Genomic DNA, 19559 nt, shown 5'->3' with positions numbered 1-19559 from the left:
ACGAGCGGCATAAAGAATATCAAGAATATCATTCGGTAGAAACTGACCTTTCTCCTCCGAACACGCCATCACTCTTGCAGCCAACATGGAGTCTGTATATATCTCAACGGGCATAATATCAAACTCAATACACCATGTAATCCCCGCCACAACAGTCATAAGTATTCATTTGTTCTATAAAAAATTATAACTACAATATTTTTCTTGAAAAAAAAAAAACCCTGAAAGGCGAAATGGGCCACAAACATAAAAGAGCCCAAATCCAACAATGTGCTCAGACTCCCAGACTACAAAATTGTCTCTTGCTTCGGTAGCAAGTTTGAATTGCATTTCTTCAGAAATTTTTGATACTACACAACCAAAAATCATTCGATTTTTTTTTTAATCGAAAGAGAATAAGAGAACACAATGAGCGGCGAGAACGACGATGCTACTCGCCGCAAGGTGGCCATCGCCGATTACCGGAAGAAGCTGCTGAGTCACAAGGAGCTCGATGTCCGAGTTCGATCTGGTAATCGATTTGTCATAGCCCTAATTGTTCGAATTTATTTATTCGATGTCAGGTGCTATTGCCTAATGTGAGAAATATTAATTTGCATTTCTCACTTGTTCTGAGCAATTGTAATTAGCTTGTTTGAATTGTGGAGTTTGAATGTGTTGCTCGATATCTCTTATGATAATGGAGTATGATTTCATATGTTTTCCTTGTTTGAAATTTTGAATGCATGCATTTTACGTTTTTAGAGTTGCCTTGTTTGTTTTGCTGTGGTATATGACAATTTGGACTCAGCTGCATAAGGTTTTTTTAGTTAAACCAACTGAACAGGGTTGTTGGCTCAATTTGATTATCACTTGTCTATAATTTTGGAACTGGAGTGCGGCTTGATGTACGGTTATAGTTAAATCCTATATTACTGTTCAAGTATAGGAATCTTTATATAGCTAATTTTGTATTCATTCACGGAATTTGTTCCCATTTTAATAAGGGTTGTCTAAACTGGATGCACTAATCTTGAATCCAGGAGTGAAATGTCAAGATTACTCTAATGATCTGAGATGCGTCTTTTTCTCAAGGTGGCCATCATAGTATCATTTACTTTCTCTTCTTGTGTTTTCACTGTTGGTGGGGCCAAAGTTTGGGGTATCTGGCTGGTTGTACGAATAAAAGTACCTCCAATTTCACATAAGTGTCTGAGTACTCTTCTTCGTCTTCTTTGTAAAGCACTTAATTTGCTCAGTCATTGATTTTGCTATCTCTGCTGCAGTTTTGTGCGATCCATGCTCTTAGTGTTATGGTATATTTAATTATTTTGTTTTCAAAGTGGTTACTCTTACTTTACCAGACGACGTGTGTTTTTGTCTCGGAAAATTTGTTGCAATTACTTGTGATATATGGTAAATTGGTAATATCTGATTTGTGCAGCAAGAGATAATCTAAGGGCTACAAAGAAGGAGTATACTAAAACAGAGGATGATCTAAAGTCACTTCAGAGTGTTGGACAGATAATCGGAGAAGTTCTGAGGCCCTTGGATAATGAACGCTGTAAGCCATTTATGTTGCCTTTTCTTCTGGTTATTAGTTTGTTCTTTATTGGCATTTTTTTTCGCCAGTGCTGTAGCACACTGCAACTTTTTTGCTGCTTTTCTCCTTTTTTCATGTCCTTAGAACTTTTGCATTGTGAATATCACCAATATAATTTATAGCTGAGGAGGGTATATACTGAATCTTCAAGTTTCAAACACAAGGTCTGCTTAAAGTGCTTTTGTAACCAATGTTATCGTTACTGCCTCTGAAGTATTTTTTGAAGATCATATTTCTTAGACGTTGTCATGATTGATTAGGATCCTGGAAGTTATTCTCTATGCTTATCAATTTAATACTATTATTTTTCCTATACTAGTGATAGTTAAAGCCAGTAGTGGCCCAAGATATGTGGTGGGGTGCCGTAATAAAGTGGATAAGGACAAACTTACAGCAGGCACTAGGGTAGTTTTGGATATGACTACACTCACAATCATGCGAGCTCTCCCTCGTGAGGTATGCAGATGTATTCAACATTAATGCTTGATTAACTGGATCATTTGATCATCACCTAATACTTGGGTTCAAGTGATTATAGCTCGCATTTCTTATGCATTAGTATTTTATTGTACTCTGCAGGTAGATCCTGTTGTTTATAATATGCTTCATGAAGATCCTGGGAATGTTAGTTATTCTGCTGTTGGTGGGCTGTCGGATCAGATCCGAGAACTGAGAGAATCTATAGAATTACCTCTGATGAATCCCGAGCTCTTCATCAGAGTTGGAATCAAGCCTCCCAAGGTAACGAGACAGGGTCATTTTTCAAAAGCCCATCATCCATCTTTTGGATTATAGCAATAACTCGTGTACATGTCTTAGGGTGTACTTCTCTATGGGCCTCCTGGAACCGGAAAAACGTTGCTGGCCAGAGCGATTGCAAGTAATATTGATGCCAATTTCTTAAAGGTAGGAAGCTACCAATAAATCTCATATAATCCTCAGTTGAAGTGCAGTTGTTGATAACTATTAACTGCAGGTTGTATCAAGTGCTATTATTGACAAGTACATTGGTGAGAGTGCAAGATTGATTAGGGAAATGTTTGGTTATGCTCGTGATCACCAAGTAAGCAAAATATGATGCAATTTAGTCTTTGGATATATGGAAGATTTGGATATAGGATGGCATTAACAACGATAATTTCTTTCTATGAAGCCCTGCATCATATTTATGGATGAGATTGATGCCATTGGTGGACGCCGTTTCAGTGAGGGAACAAGTGCTGACCGTGAAATCCAGAGGACACTTATGGAGTTGCTAAACCAACTTGATGGATTCGATCAGCTTGGGAAGGTCTTTGTTAACCATCATTGTTAACTATGGATGTTTTTTTACTAGGATGTAAGAATCATCCCATTGTCTTCTGTGGCATGCTAGGTTTTTATGTGAATGAATTGTTGATGCAGGTTAAAATGATAATGGCGACTAACAGACCCGATGTCCTGGACCCCGCACTTCTCCGTCCTGGTCGCCTAGACAGGAAAATAGAAATACCATTGCCGAATGAACAATCAAGGCTGGAAATTCTGAAAATCCATGCTTCTGGGATAGCCAAACATGGTGAAATCGATTACGAGGCTGTTGTTAAACTGGCTGAAGTAAGTTAAAATCTACTACTTTCAACACCATCAGATTGAGAAAAATGTCGATCTTTTGTGTGCGTGTGAGAACTGACAAGCTGCTTCCTTCAGGGGTTTAATGGGGCAGACCTTCGTAATATCTGTACTGAAGCTGGAATGTCAGCAATTCGGGCAGAACGGGACTATGTCATTCATGAAGACTTTATGAAGGTATGTTTCCTATATTTTTGTGAAATCAGTCAAACTTTATCTCAAACTCTAACTTGTCCAAGCATAAATAATCTGCACAAAGTAGTATATAAAATAAGTGTGGTCTTTTTCCTCACTCCCTCTTGCAGTTGAGTTATGATTGCAAAATGTGAGAGTTTGATCTTTGCATTTGTTATTTGTTGTGTAGAATTTGAGTTGGGTTGTGGTTGAAAATGTTTGCAGGCTGTAAGGAAACTGAACGAAGCGAAGAAGCTGGAGTCGAGTGCTCATTATAGTGCTGATTTTGGGAAGGAATAGAAATTTTAGGAAGGTAGGCAAGTATGATTAGACACTCATTCATTTTCTTTTCATTCACAGAAAGAAAGAAACTAGCACCAAACGACCAAATTGCCCTTCCATGCTTAATTTGTTGGCCTATATGTCGATTTGTATTGGATTATTAACCAAATGCTTGCATATGTGCATGAATTCCAAGGGTAAAGCCATAATTTTTAAAGCAAATCCGATAAGAATAGGAAAGAAAAATAAAGGACGACGAGATCGTTTGTAAATGGGAGAGATGTATTTCGTTTCAAAACAAAGAAAGCAAAAAGGATTAATTTTACCGGAATTACACGTGTGGACACATTAAAGATAAAAATGAACGAAAATATGATTGAAAACATCAAAAACCGGGAATCTAATAATGTGACAAAACTGTTAACATTGATAGTATATGTATTAAACTGATAAAGGGAGTCGATAAATAAAGGGAGCTGTTACATAAATGCTACAACGGCCAACTAGATATTAAGATTTTACAAAATCCATGCTGCACAAATATTATTTCCTCTAGGGTTATTGTGTGTAACTGGTAGGTGGATAAGCGGAAGACTACTAACCCAAGGTTTTTGCAGCACTAGTGCCATTCCAACGTCTCCAGAGCTTCTTCATGGACCCTTTTGTCCCCTGCCGCCACTACGTTAAAGCCTGTAAAACAGAGAAACGGCGTCCTTTTTCATATGGGTTTTTCGTTAAAATTATGAAATTTGCAGAGCAGTGTATCGAAAGGTCATACTAGGTGCATGTGATTTAGAAGAAGCCTCCCAATAAAGTTGATCCCCTTTCCAATCTGTTATAACTCCACCGGCACCTTCGATCACAGGTATCAGGGAAAGGAAATCGTATGGCTGAGAAAATAGGTTCAAAACAGAGTTTGAGTCATACATTTATAAGCATATAAATTGTTGCAAGGCAAAAAGGTGGTATCAGTCACAATATCACATATTGCAGTTTAAGGCTATTGCTGATCTAGACCAACGAGCATTCAAGATATTAGATGAAGGAGTAAAGCAAAAGAAGAATAAATAAAAGTGTGACCTCCAAATATCAAATACTACTGAATTATAGTTGGATGCCAAAATAAATAATGCATCAAAATAGACACACCTTGAGGCCTGACTCAATCACGAGGTCCACAAAACCTGAGGCCAAAAGGGCGTAGGCATAACAATCACAGCCATAAAGTGGCACTTTGACCTGTCGAAGCAAACAAATTAGATATCAGAATAAGAGAATCTTGTTTATATTTTTCATGAAAAAAGAAGGAAAATCATAATAGTTTGTCTTAATGAAATAAGAAAGAAATTATAAACTTTCGCTAACAGAACTGGCAATCTATAACACCGACAATAGAAAAGAAGGGCATATGATAGATCCCATCCTACGAAAGTATCGAGATGGTCAAAATAACAATGAACTAGAGAAATATTTCTCTAGTAATATACATCCAGATTTTTTTTTTCTAAATAAATCTACAATACCATCCAGTAAGGGCTCTATACAATGATTCTGCCAGGAAAAAACTTGTCGATAAAAATTTCAGCTAGTAAAGTGTCCATGCACACCCGAAAACGAGCAGCAAGACCACACATGTTAAAACTGTACCAACTAAAAGTGGACATACCTTACTTCTAACCCGAGCGAAGGCCACCTCAGCATCCCCAGTAAATAAATGAGGGCTTGTTGTATACCTGAAATAGAATCCAACCACCCATCACCAACCTAACAAATGAGGTGAAAAGAAAAAAGCATAAGATATGTCACGGACAAACAGCTAAGAATGAAAAATTCTAAAGTGACTATATCAACTCATTTGTGAAGATTTGCACAAGATAAGATGTTTCTCTAGATATGTGGTAAACATACAGGTATGCTTTTGACAGTTGTTCACAATAACGTGATGAGATCTCCTGTCCATTCAAAGCAGTTCTCTTCCCAGATATGCCGATCCATCTTTCTTTCAGGATAGGTTGATCAATAATGCCAAGAATCTGGTTAAGCATACACAGAAAAAAGTTGAATGATTTTAAGGAATTGGAAAACAAAAGAAGGAAAGCCAAAGAAGCAGAACATAATTCTCTTCATAGCCTTCCTGACCGGAGTAGATACCTGAAATCCTTACCGGTTTACCCTTGTGGAGTAAAGCGATTAGAGTTCCAAACAAAGGTTTTCCTGAAATAGTATTTGAACGATTACTCAGCAAGCAAGCAAAGGTTCATACTAACAGACAACAATGATTGTGTTGACATATACCAGTGATGAAACTTTTAGTGCCATCTATAGGATCCAAAACCCAAACAAAGTCGGCAAACTCTTCCTTGCACATCCATCCATTCTCCTCTCCATAACTGAAATTGACAACGTGTAGTTTTGTTAGACAACAAAACTGAACAAGCTAGAAGATAATTGATGACAAATAAAAAATTCGATGCATCTTCTCCCATTTTGCATGTGTTGTGTGTGTGTGCCCAAATATATTATATACACGACGTGCACCATTTTGCTTTTCCTGCCACAATAATACATTCTTCCTGAAATATTCATTTAATTTTAATTATTGTAACATACAATTACAAAACACTCTGATAGGGAAAAAATAATTCATGTTTTTGTGGAATTTATGCACTTTGATAGCCAATTTTGCAAAATCTATCACTGGTGTACAGTTGAGAAACAAAAAAAACAGAATACAATTGAAATCACTTCATTCAATTAGGAAAAAGATAACAACAAACAAACAAACAAAATTTGCCGATAAACTAGACAAAGATAACGGTGGAGCTTAGAACTCTTTTAGATGGAACAATTTCCTCTAAGGCAAAACATAAACAAAAATAACACTCACATTGCATGGGAAGGAAAATTCTCCTGTATTATTTTCACCATTGACTCCTCCGCGGCCTGATCAGCAATCGTCACGGGACCTAATGACAGCGTAGTAACTTAAAATAGTCCAGACTACTGAAGAACACTACCGACTATCATTTCAAAGACAACAAATTAGAGAGAGATGAAAACCGACTCAAATCCGGTTTATCGAGTATGTCGAAGCTCTTGCGGAAATAGCGGCGGATGACATCGCCGGCGGCGTCTGCTAGCTGATTGCCGACGTCGGCGAAACGGTCGAGGTCGCAATCGTCAAATCCCAGGGCAATGGCTTGACTGGTAGCGCCGAGTCCATTGGAGAGAGAATAACGAGCAGAATCCATCTTAATCGAATTAAATCGAATCGAACCGAGATTTAGGGCTGAGGGCGGGCAGTTCCGATCGGAGGAGAAAGAAACAGGAAATGCAGGCGGAGGGTTTAGAGAGAGAGAGGTGGAGCGGGAACGGGGGAGCAGCTGAAGAGATTGCATCTGCAATTGCATTGATGGAATTTAAGGGCGGGAAAAGTGAGAGGAAAAGTATTTGACGCAACGAGGGAGGGGTGTGAGTGGTGATGTAAAGCAGTTGGCTCAAGTAGGAAACGCAAGTGGGGAAAAGGAGGAATGGAGAAGGGACGTGTTCTCCACCGTTGGATCGCTGCTGCTCATGTAACGACAACCACACCACAAGATACTTTCTCTTTTCTTTCTTATTTTTCCTATTTTACAAAATTTATTTTAATAACTATAGTGTATAAGATAGTATTCTTATATAATTTAATTTAATTTAATTTAAGTAAATTTTAATTTTTACTTATAAAATCCTTATATTTATTTGAATGTTTGAGACATTTTAAGTAAATTAATATGAGAAAGTCGTATGTAAAATCGTCTTAATATAAGATGAGTCAAAACTTAAACACAAATACTCATGTACAACCGGTTGCACTGTGCAATTGATTTTCAGAATGACATTACTTTATTCGAAAAATGACACTTGAACATTTTTGATGTCATTTGTATGCTGAAGTAGTATCATTCAAAAATCAGTTGCACGAGAGAGTGCTTCAAACTTAAATTCAAATTTATAGTACTATTTAATAATTTATTTTAGTAATTGTGATTACTTTGGATCTAAGGTCCATCTCACTCGTTCGTAATCTCGAAGAAATAAAATCTTGATAACGAAGTGCATCTCTCTCATTTCATAATCTCAAAAAAGTAAAATTTTAATGACAAATCGCAACTTGATGATAAAGCTCTTTTTCGTTCATAATTTCAAAAAAGTAAAATTTTGATGAAAAATGACAATAAAGTACAATTCAATTAATGAAATATTTCTATTTAATAAGTATCTTACAAAATCCCTCTCCTCTTATTTGTGATTTGAGGATCCCATCCTCTTGGGAATAGCTTAGGTGATGTGATTAAATACAATTAATGAAGCAGCACTTTTGAGTTGACAGCTTGATATAGTGGTTAATTGCATATGCTTTGTATCGGCAAATGACAACCTGACCAAATGCATTTTATGTTAGCGCCTTATACATGCATGCTTCCACTAACCTACTTGTTCAATTTGTTGATATTATTACTATAATCTTTGAATACATACAACGTTTTTTATGCGTCATGCAAAATTTTGGGGGGATAAATGTTCGTATTGTTGTTGGGTATAATAATATGTATATATATAGTATTTATTTTTTTAGCTAAACACCTGAGGGGTTAGACAGACCCTCAACTTGTAAATAAACATCAACCAACATTGCTCATAAATGGTATTGCCCAAAAATGACAACGCTCAATATAAACCATAGAAAACAAAGGAAATCGAACAAATTAGAATCATACATGTAGCCCAAAAATGACTAGACAAAAGAAACGTCAAAAAGGTATAACAATATATTTTAGAATAAAATATCGTGTCTGTAATAAATCATAAAATCGTGTCTGTAATAAAACATAAAATAAAGTATTGTCACTTTAATACTCCCTCCTCTATAAAAATGTAGTGACATAAATTTTAAAAAATAATAGATGAATGTGCGGTTAATAAAAGATGTCCACTTTTATTGGTGAAAAAAAAAAAGAACACATTCTTATAGAACGAAGAGAATAAAATCAAAATTTATTTTGTTAATTAATTCTAAGTCAAATTTATTTTGTTAATTAATTCAAGTCTCACTGGAGCTCGTTGTGTAAATTATATTTTATTTAAACAGATTAAATTATATTTATCTAATATTTGATCTAATATTATTATTATTATATTAATTTAAATATAATATGCAATATCTCTAAAAAAACCCCAAATTACTGATAACATAACAACCGAAATGTGCTATGTGAGACGCGAATACACAATAAATGTCCACAAGGTTTCATTTCATGTCCAATATATAGCACGAAACCCCAAAACTTCAAACATACATGGATATAATCACAACAAGCAAAACAAAACAAAAAACATTTAATAAAAAAAGAAGGCCAGCTAGCTAAAAATACACAACCAGCATCGTTTATATATATGATTATTTGTTTTTTCTTCTCCTTGAGCAGCCTTAGTGATTGTGGTGGTGGCCGGGGAGCTTCTCCTTGATCTTCTCCATTATGCCCTTCTTCTCGTGACCGGGCACCGTCGTACTCGTAGTCGTCGGAGGCACCGTCGTCTTCGTGGTTGGCGCCGCGCTCTCGTGTGGGACCGCAGTCGACTCTTTTTGCTTCCCTCCGCCGAAGGTCTCCTTTATTTTCTCTTTCACCCCTTTCTTCTTCCTTCTGCCCCCTTCCCCATCATCCTCAGACTACACATTCACAAATCAAAGGATTACTCACTTAATTAATTGATTAATTTAATTAATTCATGCGTAGTGAGTGAAAGAGTGTTGCTAAGAAAGATGAACTGACGGAGCTAGAGCTGGAGCTGCCCGAGCGCCGGAGTTGCTCTTGCAGCTGCTGATGATGCTGAGGTTCGGGCGCGTGCAGCGGTTCGGCCACGGGAACCGGTGGCGGCGGCGGCGGCGGCGCAGCCTTGCCGTGCGTGGTGGCGACGCCCGTGATGTGCATGGGATTGCCGTGCTCGTCGGTGAGCTGAACCGGTTTGCCGAACTGATCCGCCAGCTGGATCGGGTTGCCGTGCTCGTCGCGCAAATCCGCCATATCCACACCTAATATCGAGCTTCAATTTTTTTTCTTCTAGTTTTGGAAACCTCAAATTTTTCTAGGTTTTATAAACGAGTTCTCTCTCTCAAATTTGAAGATTTGGATGTGCAGTGGGGTTGGAATTGGAGGCAGAAGGTTTGTTGTTTATATTGAAAGAGGTGAAGTGGGTTTAATTTGCAGAAGAAAGAATTGTATGTTTCTGCATGTTGATGAGGTCTTCACACGTACGTGTTGGCTGCGGATTTGCATGAAATTGTGAGCTGCCACGTAGGTGAAACTGGGACACGTAAGATTTTAATGGTAGGTGCAATGCTATAATACATATATATCTATTCAATTATTTGTACCCATAGAAACGTGTGCTTTTGTATGGTGGTGATGAACGGATGATATTGGATATTATAGGAATATGTAATGGCATTGACAATCTTTAATAGTAGTACTTATGTGGGGGAAAATTATGAAATCGGTTTAAATTTTCATGAATGTACAGCACATAATAATACAATTATGTTTGTTATAAATATATATATATATATATATATATATATATATCTTTTTAAAAATATTTTGCATTCATAGTCTATTTGCTCACCATTTATTGAATATTAAGTGGTCTTTTGTGTACTCTTCTATTTACTAATTAAACAAAATAAAATTCTAAATATATATTATCATCTACTACTAATTTAACAGTAAATGTATTAACTAGAAGAAAATGTCTGAAACTTAAGAGAGAGAGAGAGAGAGAGAGAGAGAGAGTATGAATAAGCATGAACTTCTTAATATTATTGAACATACTTGTTTGTTTTAGCTATTTCAAAAAAAGATTTAGGACGATTTTAGCTAATTCATCTTTTATTTGATCATATACCAATAAATGTAAGAGCCTTAAAAGATAACTGGACAAGTGCTTATCAGTTATCAATAATGAGGCATTTGAAAAAAAATATTATCACCTTAATCAGCACCACAAAAGATGAACAATTTTGCTTGGCAATATTATAGAACCTAAAATTTAAAATTAGATAGTTGTGATCATGAAATTTAACATTGAAAATGCCCAGAGCCAAAAAGCATGGCCAATTTGGGTTCAGTTAGGGGTAGGAACGTAAATTCACTGTGCATATCCATACATCACAAATGAGGGGTGAATATCGCAGCTGCGGTTAAGATATATGGGGCAAAATCTACAAAGCCATAAATGAGATATTGAGATGTTATGCTTCGAGCACCCAGAGGATGATGCCAGGGGCAAAACAGGGTTAAACAAAAACAAATTAAAATTATATGATGAATAGCACACAAACATATAATCCATTTTCCTATGAATATCATTTTTTCTATATCATGATGAATTGGAAACTTCACTTAGTATTAACGACCTTCTTTACACTGTGTCTGCAGAAGCTATCCTATGTTGGTGAAGATGCCAATGACCTTCTGTCCCAATATTTTCCAGTGACTGTCCAATGGATAATTTGCTGCAGAGGAAAGTAATACAACTCAGAAATATATACATATATAGTAGGATAAGGATCAAACAGAAACCCTCATGAATATGTCAACTAGAAACCAATCAAACCGTAGATTTGATTGATGGATGGCTAAGATTGTTTTTTCCAAATGGGATGTAACTATTTAGGAATAAGATAATGTTTTCTCCATAACTAGGCTGTTTTATGTACAAATAATTATTTCTCCATTATTATGCTTTTTTACACATAAAATAATGCTTTTTGAATGTACAATAATATGCTTTGTTCAGAGTTTCTAGAATGGGGTCGGTTTTCAGCAAAGCCTACCCCGGTGTGGTTCAGATAAAAACATTCTTATTGTGAGAATTGTGAGAAATCTACACTGAACCTAGAAGTTTTTATTTGAAACACCCTATATATATATGTAGTGGAATGTGGAATGTTATGCCGACACGAAGGAAATGCAGATTATATGATGTTTACAATGAAGAAATGCAACATGTTATCGGTGATCGCTGAAAAGCGGCACTTACATTGGAAATCCATGATGAACCTCAGCCCTTGCTAGATCTTGACCAGAAAAAGCTCCTCCTAGGAGTAGATTGATTTTCAGAGACAGATCTACTTGTTTTGGAGCCGAATGAGAAATGCCGTTTCAAAAAAGGCTTTCCTGCTGAGCTCTTCATGCTAGAACTTGAGCTCATCTTCGGACCCCTTGCATCAAGTCCACCACTTTTATGCCGACCAAACATAATATCATTGCTCAGATCACTGTCAATAACACGTTTCCTAGAGCGTTTTCTTGCTTTTGAATCCAGTTCGGCTTTCAAAGCCTTTTCGCACATCTTCACGGCCCGCTTCTCCCCAAAAGTACAAACTGGGCAAGCTGGGTCGTACTTGTTGATCTCAGGAGTCATAGACTCCAAGCATTCAGCATGGTAAACATGTCCACAATTTAAGACAGAAACCACAGAAAGTTCGTTGGTGGATACCATTGTTTGACTACTCCACCCCCACGAGGATCTCTGAGTACAAAGCTTCGTACAAATTCCACAAGTCTGAAGATCAGAACTAAAAGAACCTGGATCACGGCCACTTGATCTGGTAATTTTCTCTCGGCTGAAACCTGATGTTTCGCTATCAAAAGACCACCTCTCTCTACGAGTAGTCATGAGCTCAGAGAAGGCAGGGACTGACCAACTATCTGAAGAACCGCCATTAGATTCCCTAGATGATTCATTGCCCCAACCTGAGGGCATAAATATAGATGGCTCCTCAGATATTGAGAATGTGGGCGACTTGTACTCAGGAATTCTGCTATCAGATACTTGGCGTAGTAACCGACGTCCCGGAGATCGATGATGCCATCTTGAAGGAGTTGAGCTTGGAGGAGGCAGGTGGCTCTGGTAGGACAGAGGAGATGCTGACATTGATGAAACAGAAGGGGATAGCTTTACTGGTGATGGGTATGATACAGATAATGAGTCTGTTGACTCCTTCACCTGAACATCGAACAAAGAAAAAGAGTAAGGAAAAAACTATGTTTAGCTTCAGAGGAGTTCCACATTACATAGTTGCATGTTCATATGGACGAAATAAATCAAATGTGGATTTTTTATGCCCTCCACATACCTCTACAACAGCCTGTGACATAGCTTGATCTGCAAAAGAATGAATGAAATTGTAAGGATTTGAAAAACAATGGAAATATATAACGATACATTAGTTTAAGAAGAGCTTGAACAATGATTGCTGGTATTTTATACTCCCTCCGTCCCACTTATCTTGGCACACTTCCCTTTTTAATTTGCCACATTTATGATGGCACTTTCCAAAAATAGTATGTGGTCCCTAATTTCTCTACACACATCAAATAAGTGGTCCTACCCACTTTACACTCTTAACACATTATTCTTAATCTCTGTGCCCAAAGCAAATGTGCCAAGATAAGTGGGACGGAGGGAGTATTATTTTCTTGAATGGATCTGCTAACAAAATGAGCATATTCTATAATCATCATTAGTATATGAAGCATATGTATCCTTCATTTTCTAGCAATTGGAATGATAATTTTCCTTACACTAGTTTGAGTACAATGGCACCAGTACTGCTAATGACACACTGTATGAAGGAGCTCATTATACTTTACTGAATGTGCTATATCAGCACTCAGCAGTGAATTAGACTCATACGCTGCCAGAATACAGACCCTAAAGTTTCCATGCATAACGAGTACACAAATTTTACTCCAAAGAGAATTCTTAATTTAGCAAACGAAGTTTCCAGTCTGTACACTAAGCATCCATAAATCTTGTGTAGGTAGTTCCAATCTCATTGCAACTTGAACTTAGCAAGGCCAAGAAAGATCAACAGCATCTACTTGGGCAACATATAAGCACCTTTGTGTTCATTCACTTCTCTTGATCCAACAAAACAAAAAATTGCAAATATGTTATGAGTATATTAAAGTAGCAATCCTTCCATCTTCCTAATCCAGCCTTCAGCTCACCTTTTCCCCTACGAGACATCCCATTCTTTTAATTCATTAGATAACTCTGTGTATTGAAAGTAATGATCCCTCTATCTTCCTTATCCAGCCCTAAAAACTCTTTATCCCCTATGGAGGCGTTTGGTTTGAGTGATAAGGCATGATTGATAAAATAATCCAACTTAATCAAGTGTTTGGTTGGCATAATTAGGCCCGTGATGGATAACTCAGCCCGCACTTTAATCAATCCTATCAAACTTATCAATCTTATCTATCACATCCACCAAACCAAAATGCCTCCTACAAGATATCCAATTTTTCTACTTCACTAGATAGATGTTTATTGAAGCATTACCTGGTTGGTACTACCATTGCCTGAAGATAATTCTTAATTTTATCTAAAGAGTTGCAGATACATGACTTTTCTTTCAGCATACAGTTCTTAGTCTGGAAAGGAGATATACTACGTGCTTGGGCAAAATACTATTTCAGTTGAAAAGAAAACAGCAATTGAAGAAATTTCTATTAATACCACTTCACATCTTTAGAATGTTATAGTAGGAAGATAGGAAGTGCCATATAGTGATTTACCAGATGACGGAAGTCTTGAAATTCCACCATTTCCTTCTGATACTGGGGACTTCTGCCACGCAACTGATCGGAAACTATCAATTGGACTACCCTCCTCAGAAGCAAATGCGGTTTCAACAGTAGTACCAGATTTAACTTCTATTCTATCATTAGCACAACCTCCATCATGGGACCAATTTGTGTGTGTCTCTTCCCCAGCTACCCGTCCACGATTATCCCATCGAAAGCTCCAATTTGGTGAATAGCGGACATGCCTCTGCAAAGAGTCACCAGGTGACCCATCTGTAATAGTTCTGTCCTTAGCAGCAACACAGCATGCAGCCCCCATTCTTCCTTACAGACAGATATAAAAGGTGATAACTGTGATCGGTTGCCTTTCACATTGATGACCAAATAGAATATTTTTGCATGGGACCAGAAGGATACAAGCTTACCTGCAGCAGTAAAAGAAAAAGACAAAAGAAAAGAAAAGTTCAACTATCCATCAACTGATTTAGGAAAACAGTCATAAACCACTAATCTAAACAGTGGGGCTTATAAAATCATAATTCAAACATGAACATCTCAATTAGCTTTAGGCTAGGACGAACCACAACAAAGAACAAACACCATATCACTAGATCATTGAAAGGGACAAATTAGTTTACAACTTGCAGAAAATGAAAATCACTATGGACAACGTGATTATCACAGAATGCAAGAGTAAAGGTATAAGCACCGTACAAAAAGCCTTTTACCAATTAAGATTCTCACAAACTGTCCTTGGCAGTAATAAAATAATTTCCAGAGTCCAAAGTCTTATTTCAAGAGCAAATAACCTCAACCAAATAAACATATTAATCAACTGAATTAAACATTCAGCTAAACGAGTATCAGAATAAAGGAAGAATCACTGTACAAAAAGCCTTATTTCAAGAGAAAATAACCTCAACCAATTAAACTTATCAATAAACTGAATTAAACATTCAACTGAACGAGTATCAGGATGCACTTTAGTAATTCACTCCTGCTAATTCCACACCTCGAAAAACTGGGAAGCAGCTATTTACGGACAAAATACAAAACGTGCAACAGTCCACAATAAATCGAACATTTAAACTTTATATTGAATATGTACACATAATATCCTATATGTATATGAAAAACTGATGCTCGAGTTTTAAGAGCTATTTTTGGAGAATACTCGCAAAAACCCTACAAATACGAAGAGTCCGAGACTGCGGAGGTCAATAGAGATCCGAAACTCTTTCCCAAAACCAACTGAAATCCAATTTAAACTATTTTGGCATTATTAATCATTTCCAAACCAATTTTCATCTCCGATTAACCTAATTCTGCCAACTAAAGCCAAAATAAAATAACAACAATAATAATTATAACAAATTCACATAGCTCATAACTAATTAATCCGTATAAAATAAAACAAACTTACGTGATCGAACGGTGCCCCTTCACCAGTCAGGAAACCTAGAACAGGAAAGAGGAGAAAATAGGAGACTGTATTCAGATTTCAGAGTATGTTGAAAGTCAGTAATATATAAATGGCAGTGTGTATGTATGGGATATGTGTGTGTGGTGAGAGAAATACGTGGAAAGTAGAGAGAGAAAAAGGGTCTGATTCTACTTCTTCAACAACAGTGCTAGTAGTATTATTTTCGGGAAGGCAGGGAAGACACGGACATTGGTTTGACGGCGTTAGTTGGCTCTGTGGCGTTGTGGTCTTCGTTCCAGACGGGCTAACGGCGCCGTTGTTGGAGAGGCTCCATTACGAACGGCAAAGACAAAAATATATATATTTAAAAATGCGTGCAAATACCGAAAGCAACTGACCCTGCATTATTTCTTTATCCTTTTTTTTAATATCTTTTTAGTGAGCTTGTAAATTATTATTAGAGGCAAAATTTGAGATAATTATTGTAGAAATAGTAGAAATTAAAAGGTGTTTATTAATTTAATTTGAGTAAATTATAGTTGATTTTAAGAAATTCAAATCAAATTATCTTTAGAATAAATAAGGTCAATTTAATATTGTTATTGCGTTGATCGAAATTTACTCACATTCAAATTATAGTATTTTTGTATTTTAGAATATCTTTCTACGAAATATTTCTCTGAACACTATTCCTTTTGTTGCGTTGCCACAATCATTGCTTCGATCAATTTACAATCGCCGCGTGCAACTTCTCTAGGGCAGCTTCAGTTTCCATCAAATTTATTCCATTTTTTTCAAATATAGCTTAGTTTCTTCAATTTGTAGATCCATATCTAAATTCATGCGTCGGTTGATGAAAAAATGGTTCAAGTGGAATTTAGTGTTGACGCAACAGTTATTGATATTAATGGTACGAAGAAGGTTAATTCATACAATTTCATATCAAGTTATGCGCCAATTTGTTGGAACGAATAGTGCGAATGAGGCTCATTCGTACCAATTGTTGGTGCGACAACCAAAATAAGAGCAACCATAGCCAAAACAGGTATTATTCACAACTCAAAGCATATTACTGTGTCATTTCATTGTACTCATACTGTGCGATAATTCTATACTGCAATAAAGAAAAAGAGAAAGATCGAGCATATTACACATATACTGTATCAATTAGTTAGAACTTATTGAAATTAAATTGATGATTAATATATATAGAGAAAAAGAAAAATAGAAAGATCGAGCAATTTATTCAAAGTAAATCTTCAAAAACAACATCCAACTTCGAAGAAATTCCTTGCAAATTGAGCTAAACAATGTATTGCTCTATTAGCCGACGTATAAGCATGACTAACACCAATAAGCACGTCCTTCATAGCTTTAACTAAAATATCACTCGCATCATCCGGTAAAAGTTGATCTTCTCCAAAGCATCAGCTTTGTTGACTAATATTTATTTCCACTATCCATTTTGCATACCACTATTTACACTTATTATTAATCATTATATTTGTGAGAAATATAATGTAAAATAGATTTATTATTTCCTAAATTTGGTTGTCGCATAAGATTGTGTTACGCGGATTGCCGATAGTGGTACTTTATGTCGGCCGAGTTGCACATTTGGACTCTCATGACTTTTTGCGTGCGGTCTGTCGCCTGTGGCTGTGGGAGGAATTTTTTGACAAACTAATGCTAATAATACATTATGACGATATTTGTTGTTGATATGTGAAGCGTAAAGTAATTTATCAATTAAATAAAATAATTGATATTATATCTATTAGAGTAAGTTAGGCGGTCTCAAAAGTTGTTCGATTTTTTTAAAATAAAATATAAATCAATCATAAAAGGAATGTACAAGTAATTGAGTCAAGTTTGGCATATTCATTTTGCGTTGAGTCTAATACAAGCTTAAATTTTAGATTTTTGGGTCCAGTTCGACAATACTTTCGTTTCCCAAATTATACAGCCGTAAGCATGGTATAAATATGAATTTTTGTAGTTGATAGAGAGTATCTCATATGTTGTGTAGTGAAAATTAATTGTTGATTAAACAAAGTTACTTTTTTATTTCTTTTCAATTATAAAAGAAAATCCTTCGTGTTATGTATTTTCGAATTTAGAAAAATTTATATGAATTTACTGAAAATATTTCAAGTAAATCGTGAAAATAATTCACTGTTTTATTGGACTTAATGCGAATATTAAGCAAAATCTCGTGTAATAATTTCGGTCCAACTTTGTTGGAATTTGCTAATTATATTGTACTTGTAAATTTGTAATTACATCAAAATTAGTAAATTCTGATAATAAAAAAAAAGAGTAGTGCTATTTGGACAAAATTTGTCCGGACAAAAACAAGGTTAAAATTTTTAAAAATCAATTTATTTATAAATTTTGATTCAAGTTTAAAAGGATTTAGTTAGTTTTATTGTTTTTTTCATATTGTAATTTTTTCGTTTTTTTTATAATTTTTTCTATTTTTTGTTATTTTATTTGTAGTTTGTGTACTTTAAAAATAATAATAATTAAAAAGGTTATTTAAAAATTACAAAAAAAAAGAAAACAATAAAACTAGTTAAATCCTATTTTATTTTGAACCAAAATTTTTAAATAAATTTATTTTATAAAATATTTAACTATATTTTGTGCGGACAAACTTTGTCCAAATAGTATTGTAAAAAAAACATCAAAATTAGTAAATCTAACTACGTAGCTGTGTTCTTTTTGTAGGTCATAGGTCCACAATTGGAATGTACCACCATAAATCTTGGATGGCGTGATTGATAAATCAATTAGAAAAATCAAGAAAATTATTGTGATCTTTCACATGCTATTCATTCATAATTACTACTTCTATTAAATTAAATAATAAAATAGACAAAACGTGAGTGATCTTTGTTTAGTGTATGGTTTGGTTCAAAATGAACTCATATAAGAATGTAAGATTAGTTAATCATAGTTTTAGTCTGATGTAATTAAGGATTTATATACAAGTAAAAAAGATGAATTTTTATAACTTAATATCACTAACAAAGTAAATGTAAGATTAGTTAATCATAGTTTTAGTCTGATGTAATTAAGGATTTATATACAAGTAAAAAAGACGAATTTTTATAACTTAATATCACTAACAAAGTAAATGGATAAATACGTCATTTTCACTTTTTTCAACTATTAATATAAGTAAGTAAGTAAGTAAATGGCTTACAGATATTGCTTCCCGTGATTTTATATAATGGTTTGGTTTCTCTCTCAAAAAAAAAAAAAAAAACTAAGCACACTAACAAAGTCGGCGACAAAGTTAAAGAAAAATATGCATGCTGTATTCATTTTGAAATTTATGTTTAACTTTGGAGAATATGCATAAATCAATTCACACCGTGTATGATGACTACGAGGATTTATCTTGATCCCATCTTTTGACAATTGTATTAAAAATGCACTCTTTTTTATAGTACAAAATTAGGCTATAACTCCATTTTAAACTATATATACATTATATAAGTTCATGGTGACTTTATCATGAAAAATATACTCCCTCCGTCCCACCATTTTAATCCCTTATTTCATTTTGAGATGTCCCAAAAAGATAGTCAACTTTTCTAATTAATACTATATAAAAATATTATTTTTACTAAATTAACCTTATTTAATGCTTCACTTAAATGTAAAAAGGATGTGTGAAAATAATAAATAAGGGCATAAAAGATAAAAATATAAAAATTAAATGCATTTTCTTAATATGTGTGAAAAGTGGGAGGGGACTAAAATGATGGGACGGAGGGAGTAATATATAATTTTTTTTTTTTTTTACCTTTTATGAGATTTGAATTAAAGATTACGAATTAATTTT

General features: G+C 35.1%; 4 protein-coding genes across 6 annotated transcripts; 1 reads left to right on the top strand and 3 right to left on the bottom strand.

Moving 5' to 3' along the window:
* Positions 1-253: 253 nt before the first annotated feature.
* LOC131005392 (26S proteasome regulatory subunit S10B homolog B) lies at positions 254-3871 on the top strand. Of its 2 annotated transcripts, XM_057932358.1 has the most exons (10): positions 254-511; positions 1424-1543; positions 1902-2038; positions 2162-2323; positions 2402-2488; positions 2559-2645; positions 2736-2873; positions 2987-3178; positions 3272-3370; positions 3593-3871. In XM_057932358.1, the coding sequence occupies exons 1-10, from the start codon at positions 409-411 to the stop codon at positions 3665-3667; spliced, it is 1200 nt and encodes a 399-aa protein (XP_057788341.1). In that variant the 5' UTR covers positions 254-408; the 3' UTR covers positions 3668-3871. The 2 variants fall into 2 exon arrangements, with proteins under 2 accessions (XP_057788341.1, XP_057788340.1); XM_057932357.1 differs by having other exon boundaries at positions 266-511; positions 3272-3871.
* Positions 3872-4025: 154 nt separating this feature from the next.
* Positions 4026-7218, bottom strand: LOC131005402 (bifunctional phosphatase IMPL2, chloroplastic). Its single transcript, XM_057932375.1, has 9 exons — positions 6714-7218; positions 6537-6615; positions 5945-6039; positions 5814-5863; positions 5558-5682; positions 5316-5382; positions 4799-4888; positions 4428-4539; positions 4026-4339 (listed from the first exon to the last, which is right to left on the bottom strand). Exons 1-9 carry the CDS (start codon positions 7057-7059, stop codon positions 4269-4271), a joined length of 1035 nt encoding a protein of 344 aa, XP_057788358.1. The 5' UTR covers positions 7060-7218; the 3' UTR covers positions 4026-4268.
* A 1697-nt stretch (positions 7219-8915) lies between these two features.
* Positions 8916-10139, bottom strand: LOC131005441 (late embryogenesis abundant protein). The gene is made up of 2 exons (XM_057932443.1): positions 9463-10139; positions 8916-9359 (listed from the first exon to the last, which is right to left on the bottom strand). Exons 1-2 carry the CDS (start codon positions 9712-9714, stop codon positions 9120-9122), a joined length of 492 nt encoding a protein of 163 aa, XP_057788426.1. The 5' UTR covers positions 9715-10139; the 3' UTR covers positions 8916-9119.
* Positions 10140-10982: 843 nt separating this feature from the next.
* Positions 10983-16038, bottom strand: LOC131005390 (uncharacterized). 2 transcript variants are annotated; one of them, XM_057932353.1, is made up of 5 exons: positions 15707-16038; positions 14275-14708; positions 12828-12856; positions 11729-12697; positions 10983-11201 (listed from the first exon to the last, which is right to left on the bottom strand). In XM_057932353.1, the coding sequence occupies exons 2-4, from the start codon at positions 14600-14602 to the stop codon at positions 11750-11752; spliced, it is 1305 nt and encodes a 434-aa protein (XP_057788336.1). In that variant the 5' UTR covers positions 14603-14708; positions 15707-16038; the 3' UTR covers positions 10983-11201; positions 11729-11749. The 2 variants fall into 2 exon arrangements, with proteins under 2 accessions (XP_057788336.1, XP_057788338.1); XM_057932355.1 differs by lacking the exon at positions 15707-16038 and adding an exon at positions 15296-15564.
* Positions 16039-19559: the final 3521 nt, after the last annotated feature.

This window comes from Salvia miltiorrhiza, chromosome 1 (assembly GCF_028751815.1).
Source record: "Salvia miltiorrhiza cultivar Shanhuang (shh) chromosome 1, IMPLAD_Smil_shh, whole genome shotgun sequence".
NCBI classification, from domain to species: domain Eukaryota; kingdom Viridiplantae; phylum Streptophyta; class Magnoliopsida; order Lamiales; family Lamiaceae; genus Salvia; species Salvia miltiorrhiza.
The sequence above is the reverse complement of the archived record's forward strand: the minus strand, read 5'-3'. Positions and strand labels throughout refer to the sequence as shown.